General features: G+C 41.8%; 1 protein-coding gene across 2 annotated transcripts in view; it reads right to left on the reverse strand.

Moving 5' to 3' along the window:
* MFRP (membrane frizzled-related protein) overlaps positions 1–12,963 on the reverse strand; it is a 135,455-nt gene that overhangs the window by 59,374 nt on the left and 63,118 nt on the right. The window contains exons 3-8 of one of the 2 annotated variants that reach the window (XM_069224848.1): positions 12,694–12,831; positions 12,404–12,559; positions 10,211–10,448; positions 7,778–7,908; positions 6,506–6,631; positions 4,414–4,490 (exon numbers count right to left, since the gene is read on the reverse strand). In XM_069224848.1, the coding sequence (XP_069080949.1) occupies positions 4,414–4,490; positions 6,506–6,631; positions 7,778–7,908; positions 10,211–10,448; positions 12,404–12,559; positions 12,694–12,831 (866 nt within the window). Of the gene's footprint in view, positions 1–4,413; positions 4,494–6,505; positions 6,632–7,777; positions 7,909–10,210; positions 10,449–12,403; positions 12,560–12,693; positions 12,832–12,963 lie in introns of both variants that reach the window. The other variant, XM_069224847.1, reaches the window with a different exon arrangement.

The raw sequence follows: 12,963 nt of genomic DNA on the forward strand, positions 1-12,963 counted from the left end.
TATAGGGAAGATATGTAATGATTTTCATTCGCTAGCTTTCCTTGTGTACTATAAGAACTCTACGGGGTCATTTAGGGTTTGGTGAAGAAAGAGCACCGCAATAAATCAGTGATGTTCTTGCCCTGCAAAGCTTGTGGTTCTCCCACTCTTTTTGTAATCAATGGAGAAGTGCTGGTTCTCAGCTTGTTCCACTGTCAGAAACCTCTGACCTGAGGACCTGTCAACCGAAGGTCCATCAGGTCATAGTAATGGTCACACCACTCTCTTAAGAACAGAGTGCCCTTCAGTAGATTTTCCTGCCAGGAAGCACTCCTGAAGGCACTGTGGTCCAATTGAAATGTTGCATTTGACAAATAAACGGTGGATTGTAAAGGGCTTATGTGACACGTTTAATGTGACCCTTGACAATAATAAAGAGTGGCTCATGTACTTGGCAGTCAGTTGGATCCAGTTGTCTGTTACCAGTGTTTCAGGAAAACTCTGCTTGCTAAACACTTTGAAGAGAAATTCAATGACTGAAACTGTGATGAACTTCTCAGTGAATGTTATTTTCAGCACTGTTGAAGACATCCTTCAACTGTGTAATTTTGAGGAAATTGGCCTAGGAAGTGACTTTTAAAACAGTTTGTCTTGATTTCTTAGGGATCAGTCCCAAAACACTGTCATGGTTAGTTTCCCACCTAAATCCTATGCTACTTCTGGATTTGCATCACAAATTCTACATTTTCACCATATCAATTTAATATCTATGTGGCTCCCCTTGCAGCACTCCTCTGCTCCCATTCTGCTTGAATTCTAATGACAGTAAGATACTCTAGTTCCTCAGTGTCTTTAACTATCACAGTGCTCAGTTTCAGTCCTGCTTGCTGGAGATCAATGGCTAAAAAGTGACTAAAACTTAACACCAACAAGATTGAAATACAGGGTGCTGGTAGAAGTGCATACCTTTAGAATACCATCTTCAGGCACACAGGAATGGGCTGCCTTCTCTTTCTGTCAAGCTTGTGAAAAATCTATGAGTTAAAATTTATGTTAAACTGTAGTTGGGCATCCAGATATCTATAGGTGTTTCCGCTTACTCTTTTCGTTGGAGGAAGCTAACTGAAGATCTCCTCTAACACTGGATAGTTGTTGCTCTGCAGAGTTGGCCTCAATTGTTTCAAGGCTTGAGTGTTCTAATTTCATCGACTTGGGCATTGAGAAATATTTAATGCATTAACTTCTTGCAACACAGCTGTTATAATGGTGGTACTATCGCTATAGTTAGTCATGAAACATCCATTCTTAGATCCCATCATTGACTCTCTATGCTTGCAGGGATGTATTTTAAAATCTTTTGACCTGTTTACCGTTTCGTTTGTGCAAGCTTAGAGCTTGCTCTCTCCGGTCTTTTTTATTTTAGGTATGTAGGAATAAGTAGCCAACCTTTCTTAGCTCTGACACAAACTCTTTGGACTTAGAAAACCACAGTATAATCTTCCATATATGAAAAATTAAAAACTCAACTTTTTGATCAATCAATTTAATTTTCTCTGCATCTTCTTTCAGTACTTCTCTTAGCTATAGCTGTCTTCCTTCTGCTTGCCAGTAGGCCTTGTTGGTGAATGTTGTAAAGATATGGCGTTTGCAGGGTTTACCCTCACTTTCTGCACCACTTTTTGGTAGCTTTGGATTGAGGCCGCCGTTGTTTTGACTCTGTAAGAGCACTGAGTCATACGAAACAGGCCTCAGTGCCAGTGCTCTGATCCTTTAAATGGCTAAATGTCTAAATGGCTCACCCAAAATTGGCATAGGTTAAATTACTTTTAAGTCAATATTATTTGATACTAGGGAGTAGCTAAGGCCTGTAAGTTAAGTGCCCCTCATGAACTGCAGCACTGGCTGTGCCATCACGGTGTGACAAGGTAAAACCAGACTCCCAGACTGCCATTGCAGGCTGGCAGAGTAGTTTCTAAACTGCTAACTCGATTTTGCCATTTAAAGTAGGGGCAAAGCCCAAACCTTCCTTTTTAATATATATGTCACCCTAAGGCAGGCTTAACAAGCCCTAATGCAGGGTGCTCTGTGCATTTAAAAGTAGGACATGCGTTTTTACGTGTCCTGACAGTAAAAAATCAATGTTGTTTTCACTGTAGAAAGGCTGGTAGCCTCATTGGCAAGTACAAGGTTAGATGATGAGAACTCAGGTGTGCTAACTTCTTAATGGGACTACTAAACATGGTACTTCAAGGTATCAAACAAACTGTTGCACAAAACCTGTATTGTAGCTCAAGTTGAATTTAAGGTAACTTTTGCACAAATGGCAACTTTAGAAAGTTGCCACTTTGTTGCACAAAACTTTCCACTGACTATTTATGGTTGCATACACTCTGCTGTTCTCGAGACAGCCTTCTGCTCTCCAGAGGAGAAGTGTAAAGCACCCTCAAGAAAGAACACAAAGGGACCGCCTCTAGAACGCCTCTAGCTACAATTCCAAAAGGCAAGTTTTAAAGGGGAAGCCACCTCTGAATGTCAAATGGTAGTCACATACAAGATGGGCTGCTCTTTTATATTAGCAGACAGGCTGACACAGTGAACAGAGAGAGGAAGCCATTGCCATACTGTTTTTTCCATGGGCGTGTAGCCACAGGTATCCACACCTGTGGGATGGGCTCCACATGCCAAGGGACGGGTTCTATTATGTTGCATTCTGGGCTAACGGGATGCCACACTACACAGGAAGTTGTTACTAGACATGAGGAGATGTGGCAGCCCACTGACTAGTAGTCACAGCATCCTGAAGGCAAGAACTTGGCATTAAAGAGGCACCCCTGGCACCCAGACCTCAGCTCATGCCCATATTGGAGAGAGAACTGAAGGACTGCCATGCTATTCCCTCTCGACCCAGCAAAGAGACACTGCACCAAAGACTGGACTGCACCTGTTGAACCTTGGGCTAGCAAACCGAGGACAGTGCCTGTGGTGTTTCCGTTGAGGAAAAGTCATCACCGAGTCCCAGAAGGAGAAGTAGACTCCAAATGTTAGTTGGTTGCCTCCCTGTACCAGCCAGAGGGCCATAGAAGCTGAAGAAGCCTGTCTTGGCAAGTTGGTAACGAAGAACGCCTGATGACAGCCGACCACAGGAGTGCCACCTGGGAGTCCAAGTCCCATTCCTCAAAAGTTGCACCCAAGTCTGCTGAACCCAGGAGAGTCAGCATACTGCAGTTTGGTTGCCCAGCAAAGAAATTACCGCCATTTAAAGGGAACCACTGGTTTCGCTGTAACTGGAGACAAGTAGACCAGTGGTAACTGTTTTTTTGCTCAACTCCACCCACATGTTCACGGACTTTAACCCCTATTGCCAAAGTCACCCAACTGTGCTCACAAACTGAGGAGTGGGCCCAGGAAAGCCCACAACATCTGCTCAGTATCCTCAGCTTCCTTGAGCATCATCAGCATCCTGCATCCCTTGCATCAGGACCACTTGAATGAAGTCTATGGAGATTTGCTCAGAGAGCCTGGAACTGGACTGGAGACTGCTTTGGCTGCAAGATAACTGTTTCACTGGACCTCACTGGTCCCTCTGACAGGCTCCTGCTGGTGTTGGTCACTCTATGAAGTGCCTTTGCAACCATTGTCAAGTTACTTGTCATTGCTAACACTAAACCGTGAGTCCATGTATGGCATCATTGAAAACTGTGATTTATTTAACCCTGTGGTGGATTTTTGTCAATGAGGTGTCTTTTTAAAGTTAAATATATAACCTATTTTTATAAATTGGTGTCTATTTTTTTTTGTTCTAGCATTTTCTTCTTATTCAACTGTTCTTGTACTTCTACATACTTTGCACTTGTTTCTTTGATACATCCTGATTGCTCTAAGCCTCAGCTACCTAGGACTGTGTTGAGGTGTTACAAATGAACCTGATTAGAACTGATACAAAATTGTGACTTTATTGCATGGCGAGGTCACACAAAAAACCTAATTTAAATAACCACTTTCCTACAGTTGTACTGCACAAAATATCAATTGCATAACAGGTTGCATACCATAACACTGGATCAGCAAACAACTTTTTATATTGAAACATATTGCTTACATATTGCTAAACACATTGTTTAAATACTGCTTATATTGAAACATGCTCTTAGGAGGAATGGAAGGTTTCATAGCCAGGGAAAGGAGAGAGTAATATGGTTTACCCCTAACGGAGTAAAAGAATTGGAGATTACCTCAAAGTAACTAAGTCACTTTCACACATAAATGTATTCAGCTACATTGGTAACCTATGGACTTTAACATGGATCACACATTAAGCCTGGAATCATACACTGGCTTCACATACTGCATTGCTCACCACTTTTCCTGGTGTCTGTGCATTTCTGTCCTGCTTACACTTAGAGCTAGCCACTGCCACCTCAATTAGAAACTCACCTGCTGATGGGGGTATGGCTTGGGATGGTTTGGAGTGGAGAATACCCCATTTAGACTGGTTAGAGATCCCCCACATTCTGCTGAGAGAAACACATTTGGTTAGGGCTGAGACACAGAAGAATCCTCTACATAGAACTGATACACTCTGTGGTACAGATTTCCCGCAAAGAAAAAGAAGGTTTAAACAAAAGAATCAGGAAAAACAATGTGTGGATTTGACTCTGGGTGGAAAAGTCTGTGCTTAGCAGGGTGGAGTTTTTCTGTTACTACTGAGTTACTTGGACTTAATTCGTGTGGGTATCTGGGCTGGGTCAGCTTTGCTCTGTTGGTGGTCTAGTTAGGGTTACCTTAATATAGGGGACTGCACACAGAGGGACTGACTGTGCTGTTAGTCTAACAAGTCTAAGAAGGGTGTCTTGGGTCTGCCAAGGGTCTTGGCAAGTGGTCTTGGCTATGCTGGCCATTGCTCTAGTGGATCTGGTCAAGGTTGGAATGCCCCTGGTAGGGACTGTCAATTGCCTACACAGTGTCTGCTTGGCTCCAATTATGGTCTAGGCAGGGAGTCCTTGCCTCTTTTTGGTCTTCACAGGATAGCAATGCTGCTTATTGCTAGCAAATAGTGTACAATTGGCTCTGCACAGAGTCTAAGCACACTGACTTTAGCTCTGCCGGGGCCCTCAGCAGGGTAGGCTTGGCTCTGGTAGGGTACAGATAGTGTCCTAGGCTAAGACGAGGATCTAGGGAGAATGTGCTTGCCTCTGCCAAGGATCCAGGAAGTGCGGCCCTAATGCTACTGAGGGTCTATAAAGATGCCCTTGGTTCTGGCAAAGGTCTATCCATGATCTATTCAGCTCTGCTGAAGTTCTAGGTAAGGCAGCCTTGGCTCACCGATGGACTGAGGAATACCACCTTGCCTCTTCTAAGGGGCTAGACACGATGACCTTGCCTCAAATGAAGGTCTAGGCAATGTGGTTTTATTTCACCTGAGGTTCTTGGCTATGTGGCCTAGACTCACCCTTAACTCTGCTAAGAGTCTAGACAGATGTCTTTGGCTCTTCAGAAGGTTTAGGCAGAGTGGCCCTGCCTCTATCAAGGGCCTATACACAGCACCTTTAGCTATGGTGAGGCTAGGTGGGTGACCTTTGCTTTGCAAGGTTCTAGAAAGGTTGGCATTGGAGCTGCCCAGAATCTACGTAGGGTGGCCTTAGCTCTTGTGGGGTCTAGACACAGAGGTTCTGGCTCCGCAGAGGCTCTAGGCAAGGATCCTCTGGCTCTGCTTCTCTAAATTCCTAGAAAGCTTGGCTGTTGTTCTGGTCAGATGAATTTAGCTCTTCCAGTCATGTAGGCAAGAGGCCATAGCACTGAGGGGGTTCCAGACAGGGTAACCCTGGCTCTGAAATAGTACAAATAGGATGGGTTTAGCTCTGATTATGGTATAGTTAGGGTTGGAGACACGACAGGGCTGGGAGGGGTGGCTCTGCTGTGTTTTATGGGGAGTGTGGGGATTGGCTTGGTTGGTGACCTGAGCACGGAGATCTTAGTTGTGGTGGGCCATGGTCTCTGGGAGGGACTGTGCACGTCAATTTGACTCTACTGCAGATCGTTCAAGTAGGCTGGCCTTGGCTCTGGGACATTCTAGGCTGAGTGTTTTTGTTGGGCTGGTTACTATGGGGCACTTTAAGGTTGTCTCTTGTTGATGATTGGGCAGTGTGATGTTGGTTGTGGTGGGGTTAGGGCCCTGGAAAACACTGTGCATTGTGAGCCTGACTCGCCTAATGGTCAAGGCAGGAATGGCTTGGCCCTGCCAGGGTCTAGGTAGGGTACCTTTAGCTCTCTAAAACAGGATGGCCTCGTTCTGATCAAGTTCTATGTATGGTTCTTCCTTGGGCCTAGTCAGGGTGCCCTTGTCTCTGTCTAGTCAAGGTGGCCTTAGCTGTGCTGAGATGTATTGGCAAGAGAAGGATGAATTTTACTGTATAAAATAAATGTAGGTTGGTTGTGACTCTGCTGAGGGTCTAGTAATGGTGGCCTTGGTTGTGATGGATCAACGTAGAGTGGTGTGGCTGTGCTTAGGTTCTAGCAAGAGTCTTACCTTTATGTTTTAGGCTACAGTTGGCCTCATCACTCCTATCTTCACAATCATGGAAGCCATCACAAATAACCCCCAGGAGCAAGCAGCGGCGGTTGTCACAGAGGAACTCATCCCACGAACAACTCCCTAAAGAGACACCGGATCAAAAATAAATGTTTGGACATTGCAATCAAAGCCATTCATATTGTGATCTAAACCTCTCCCAGACTTCCATGGACCGACAATGACTTGCGATCACCCATAAACAGCTGAAATGAACAAACCCATGTCAGACGGTGAGTTCCACTCACAACCCTCCTTTTTTTTTTTAGAGAGGCAAGTCCATTTGAACCCAAAGTAGCAATCTGTTGATGTTTATAATGTTGTAAGGACCAAAAGTGTGGTAAGTCCAATCCTTGATGGCTCCTTCTCCTATTCGCTCTTTACCTGCACAACAAAGTGTATCACTTTGCTACCCTTTGATTGTCTACACTGCTTGGTGACTTTATACACATAGGGTTGCAATATGCAAGTCTGATGCACAGATACATAGGGTCTGGCCAGATATGTAGCTTGAGAAGTGAACATAGAAGAAAAGCCCAAATGGGGAATGCCAAAATTCAAATTCCACATTCTTAGATTTATGAATTCAGAAATTTGAAAAGTGGTGCACTACTGTCATTTTCACTAAAGTGGTCAAACTCTGTTTCTTTCATCATGACCTGTGTGCACAACCTCTGGAGATAATACCTTACAGCCAGCCTGGAGCCTAACATGAGATCATTTTTGCTCCCAAAGGGTATAGTAACAGAATATCATGTTTAAAATATTCTGGTACAATAATATCATAGCTAGCATGTATAGGTAAGTTTATATTTACTATTCTAATATCCAGGTGTTTGTTGCTGGCCGCTATATATATTTAAGGTATGTAGATGAGTTGTTAAGAATGGTAAATATTTGCTATATACTTGATTTCACAATATTTTGGTATTTGATAGTCTAGCTATGGTATTTTAGTTCCCAATATTATGACATACAACCCACTTAAACCATCTGAAAGCACGTAAATAGCAGAATTAGATGTAGGATGAGGACTAGCAATAAAGTGAGCGCAGAAAACATACAGGGATGTATTACTTTCAAATCTGGCCTGTGACTATCACATTAAACTCAAGTTCTGGCCTTTGACTTTCACAATAAACTCAAGAGAGAAGTTGAAGGCCAAAGAAGAGGAGACAAAACTATTGCTTAACTGGGGACTACAGGGTTCTGTATGTAAGAGGAACCAACTTTCATGGGGTGCAATGATGCGATACCGGGCCATGAACCCTGCTGCGCCAGTATTTTGGTCCGAAATAAAGGTCACAAGGAGGCGGCTGTAGTTGGTGTTGATTGTGGGTGGTGGAACTTTTCCGCAAAACCTGTGGAGTGGAAATAAGATGCAATTAAATCTCTCCAGGAAGACTAGCCAAAGAGAAATGGGATTTTCTATATTATATCAGAATAGTTCTAGACATGCAAAGGCCTGATTTAGTAAGGCAGAACATTTGAAGGTAAGCACAATACTTATTTAGAGTTTTACAAAAATCCTAAACAAGTGCACTACTTAGTGTATCACAACTTTCCTAAGCACACATGCAAACACGTTTTGAAAATATTGAGAAAATAATGCAATAATGTGCAGAATCAACATGTAGGCTTTAAAATAAAATAGGTGCTTTTAAATGCAAACAAATGTAGTAGACAGTCATATTTACATGTACTAGGCCTGAATATCTGAAGCAGCATTTACTGACAAGCTGACCTGGCTTAAGAATTTGAAATGTTATTTTCCCTTCACATACTTTGCATAATGCATTATAGTTGCTTAAAATATTTTTGTTTAACATGAAAAAATTTCTACTTACACAAAGAACACTGTAGAATAATGAATAAGCAACTTGCCTATTAGTGAGGTAATGTAAAAGTTTATACTTTAAGATGCAGTTCCCTAAAGGCAAATGAATGGTGAGAAACCTTATAAGCATGAACTTTATATTTGATAAAAATGTTTCATTTGACATTACTGTCTGTGGGCTATTGTATTCCTTTTGAGAAGACGAATGAGTGTTCCTGTACCCAGGAGGGCATCGAAAGTGGATTGGCGGACTGAAGAAAGAAGAAGCGACATTTTGCAAAATCCTAGATTGCACTGTCTATAATAATGTGTGTTCCTAGAGTAGATTACCTCTTTCTTTTCCCCACAGTCATTTACCTGCATGTACGCTACTCTTGTTGAGACTTTCTTGAGTTTCTTAAATCGCTATTAATGGGAAGCTATGCTTTGATTACTTATTGAATTTGAGATGGTATTTGATGCTAAAGCTTTATGCTTACTGATCTGTCTCTAATCGGAACTCTTTATGGGTTCTAACTGACACCTTTTCTAACTCCTCACTCTTAGAATAGGGATTCTTTCCTTTATGGAACAGGCTTTATGCATTCATTATGAACTAATTATTGCTTATTTTGATCACTGACAAAACTAATCATTGCTACTGATGGATATAAATGCTGACTCAATAAAGATGAAATACTAAAAAGATTTGATAATAAGACTTTTAAAACTCATAACAACTCTCCTTATTGATTGAAATAATAATTGAAATTGTGATGATAAATGTATTGATGTACAGCTCCTGGTTAATCTCAACTAACGTCAAAGAGCCGTCAGACTAGTGAAACAGCAGGGATTTCTCTTCATATGAATGGTAACATCTTTTCTTGTAAACCAATATTTAAACTTCAGGACACACTTCCCTTGTTTAAGAAATCACAACATTCCTAAATATGCCCAATCCTTATTTTAGTATCTAACAACATTTATAGACAAGCGCACTCTTTATTTAGTTTACCCCCGATCCATGCTCAGCCTTGTTTGGGAGGGTCTGTGAAATAACTTCACTTACTCATGCAGATCACCTCATGATTGTCGGTGCATTAATAGCTAGGTCAAAATTTTCCCGACACTGGAGTGCCAAACATTCACTTATGCAGGAGGCATAAATACAAAACATGAAGAAAACAATGAACCTTGAAGGGAGTTTCTTTTTATAATGAACTATTGTAAATGTTCAATGATTTGGGGACCACTTAAAAAACAATTCACTGTGAATTAATGTAATGGATTCTAATTCTCTTATCTATTATACCTAATCTCTCTTTCAAATTACGGTTTCAATATATGTGTCAATTCTTACTGTTATGATGAGCTCTTCCTATTGATCGTAGTTTATAAAAAGACACCAAGACATGACGAACCTCATGCTGATCATCATTATATAATCATAACAAGACAGGGCACATTCGGATCTTCATTATATCATGACATTATTGGCTGCAAACTGATCTTCACTATGTCATAACATGAATGCCCCCTGTTCAACATTAATATATTATGATATGACTGGCTTCTTGCTGATCATTAGTATAGCATGACATACCAGGCTATCTGTTGATCTTCTGCATGCTCTGAAATGACTGGTAGATCTTCAGTATGTCATGACATGAAAGACTGCATGCTGACCTTCATTATAACACAACATGACTATCCGCCTGCTGATTTATCAGTATATCACAACAATCTGATTTTAAATACAACAGGACGTATATCAGCACCTTATGATCACCATAGGTAGAAAACAACAGATCTCCTCTATAAAGCAGTCACTATATTTGCTGTACCTGCCGATTTCTTGTGAGAAGTTGACTCCCTGGGCTGTTTTCACTTCCTCAGAGACCTCCACCCGATCGAGGAGGCAGATTCCAAACCCTTCCACGCTCAACGTCTCAATCTTCAGCTGTATAACCTGCCCCTCATCGGCCACGATTTGCCAAAGACAATGCAGGTTTGGTGGGTAAGAGAATGGGAAATTTGGTGAGCTGAAGGAGCCTTGAGGGCCCCGTAATGTGCCTCCACAAACTAAAAAAATCAGTAATACAATCAAGCGTCAGGAGTGGTGCAGCATAATATAGGCTCCTCCATCTAAATGGTATGCATATGCATTTATGTACTCTTATACAGCATTTATATTCAAAATGTGGTTCAACGTCATTAAAATGTATGTTACATTTAAACATATCAATAGAGTATATCTTCATTTCAAATATTAAACTGATATACACAGGAGCACATTAATCAATTGCTGAAACCATGATGTGCATATTTACATTTAACATTGATCATTGATTTCACTTTGTGTGTGTATTTCATATTGTAATTCACATCTGAAAAGCTTAACTTGACAAAGCCTCAACTGAAAATTATTTTTTAATTTGTTGCTGTTAACTTGTCCTTATTGCAGGTGCATTATCATGTTTCTCATTAGTTAGAGAAAGACTTATTGCTTGTACTAGATGACTGATATTGAGGCCAAAGGGAGGAAGTTGGCAACAAACTCAGAGAAGTCATGGTCAAAGGAGGCCTTCTGTTTATTGTGTACCAGGATGGTGAGGTGCTCCAGGTTGATCGCTGCAGTCCCAGTTTCGATGAGATGGAAACTTAGGTAGTATGTTGACTCCCATCACAGTCAGCTTTTGGTTGGTTCTTTGTGGTGAGAAGGAGATAAGGATGTTTTGAAGCTACTGCTATATTTAATTGGTGTTTCCATAGTTAGTGAGACAGACCTTCCCTTGTCTCTGAGAGGGAACAGATATCTCTGTTGGGCTTTTCCTGAGTGTGAAGCTTCAACCTGAACACTTCTCTTTTTTATATGAACTTCTACAGAGGTTCAGTTCTATGCTGACATATTCTATGGTCCCTAGATAGAAATCCCCATTAGTTAATTTTGTTTTTAACCTATTTTTAGACTAGAAAATTGAAGTTTCTTTATGGCACTTCTTATTGCGACAATCTGCTTCATTTGCGTTGTGGCTGTTACTTTGCTGTATCTCATTTTATTATGAGTTAACTTACTGCCACGTTTTAGCCTTCAAACTATATTGCTGTATTTGGTGAATTTACTTTTACTCTGCAAATATACTGGATGGATTAATATCCTGAAGTAAGCTCATATAATCCAAATTATTTATTCTTGGTCCCTTACTGGGAGTCACACTGGTTTCAGAAACTGGAAATGTATTTCTAATGTTTACTCCCTTACAGCATTTCAAGCTGACTAACAAAGATCCATATGACCAAGGTAGAAAGATATTTGATGACTTCACTAAAAGATTGAGGTACTGATACCAATGTGTCAACAGGAGCGAATATAATCATAGTTGTGACCAAGGTGTGAGGAATGGCAGGAAATGGCAAACAAAATCTGGGGGGGTCAAGGAAGGAGACCACAACTGCAAAGGGGAGTCACAGAATATCTGGACTGTAAAACATTTTTCATAGCCCGTGGACGCAGGCCTGTTTCCAGGCATTATTCTACTCATTGGCAGCTGGGTAGCCATGCTTGGAACTGAAGGCCAAGTCAGAAGACAGCAGAGTGCCATAGACAATAACACCTGGAGAGAGTTGTTGGGTGTTGGAGCTGCAGTGTGGAACTGTGTCAACGGCCGAGATAGGAGTTGGAAAGAGTTGTTTGATGTGCACCATCGGGCTGAGGAGTGGGTCTCATAGGAGTTGTGAGCGTGCTTTAGATTGTGATGACTGCTGAGTGTGTAAATTGGTCTGGTTAGCTTATGGGCTGGAGAAGACTTGTTGCTTTTGTCATGTTATTTTATTTTTGTAATTTTATCTAGCGAGGACACCAGAGGACCAACAACAAAACAAATGCATCATGAAAACCAATTACAATAGGACCAAAACAAAACAATCATAGCTTGAGTACACTGTGATGGGTTTGCCTTCTGGGGTAGAGGCTGTGGAAGATTTGGAAGAGATATACCTATGCGAGACAGAGATATTCAGCCTTTTTCTTTACTTACTGGGAGCTCGCGCCGATGCAGAGTACACTGGAGCCGTGGTGCCTGTTCGCTCAGATCCCTTGGTGGTGGACACTGTTGTACTTGCACCATCTTGACTGAGAGTCCCTGTGGGAAAGCCGGGACTAGCTGAGATGGATGTATCTACCGATTTCCTTTCTGTAGAGCAGAAGAACGAAAATTAACTTATTGCGTGGTGTTAGTATTTTTGCGCAAAACTCGAATGCTTTACATAGACCTCTAGCACCTGGCATAGCCCGTTGACGTCTAACAAACACACAATAGACACTCACTGGAAAGAATGATGCCCACTGTGAGTGCAAGAAGCAGCAGCAGCAACAGCAGGACCAGTGTCACAGCTAGCAGAATCTGCGGGCGCTTCCACAGGGGTCTCCCCTTCATCTGCCCTGGAATCCAGATGGATGCGTTCCCTAGAAGAGAGTGTGCAGGAGAGAAGACACAGCACTTGACCACGGTTCGATTACAGGAGGAGCTTACCAAGTGAGACATCTGTGTCCTCAGGCTTTCTTCTCTCTGGCACCCTAACTCTGGCAACCCAGGCT

Source organism: Pleurodeles waltl, chromosome 3_1 (genome assembly GCF_031143425.1).
Source record: "Pleurodeles waltl isolate 20211129_DDA chromosome 3_1, aPleWal1.hap1.20221129, whole genome shotgun sequence".
Lineage (NCBI taxonomy): Eukaryota > Metazoa > Chordata > Amphibia > Caudata > Salamandridae > Pleurodeles > Pleurodeles waltl.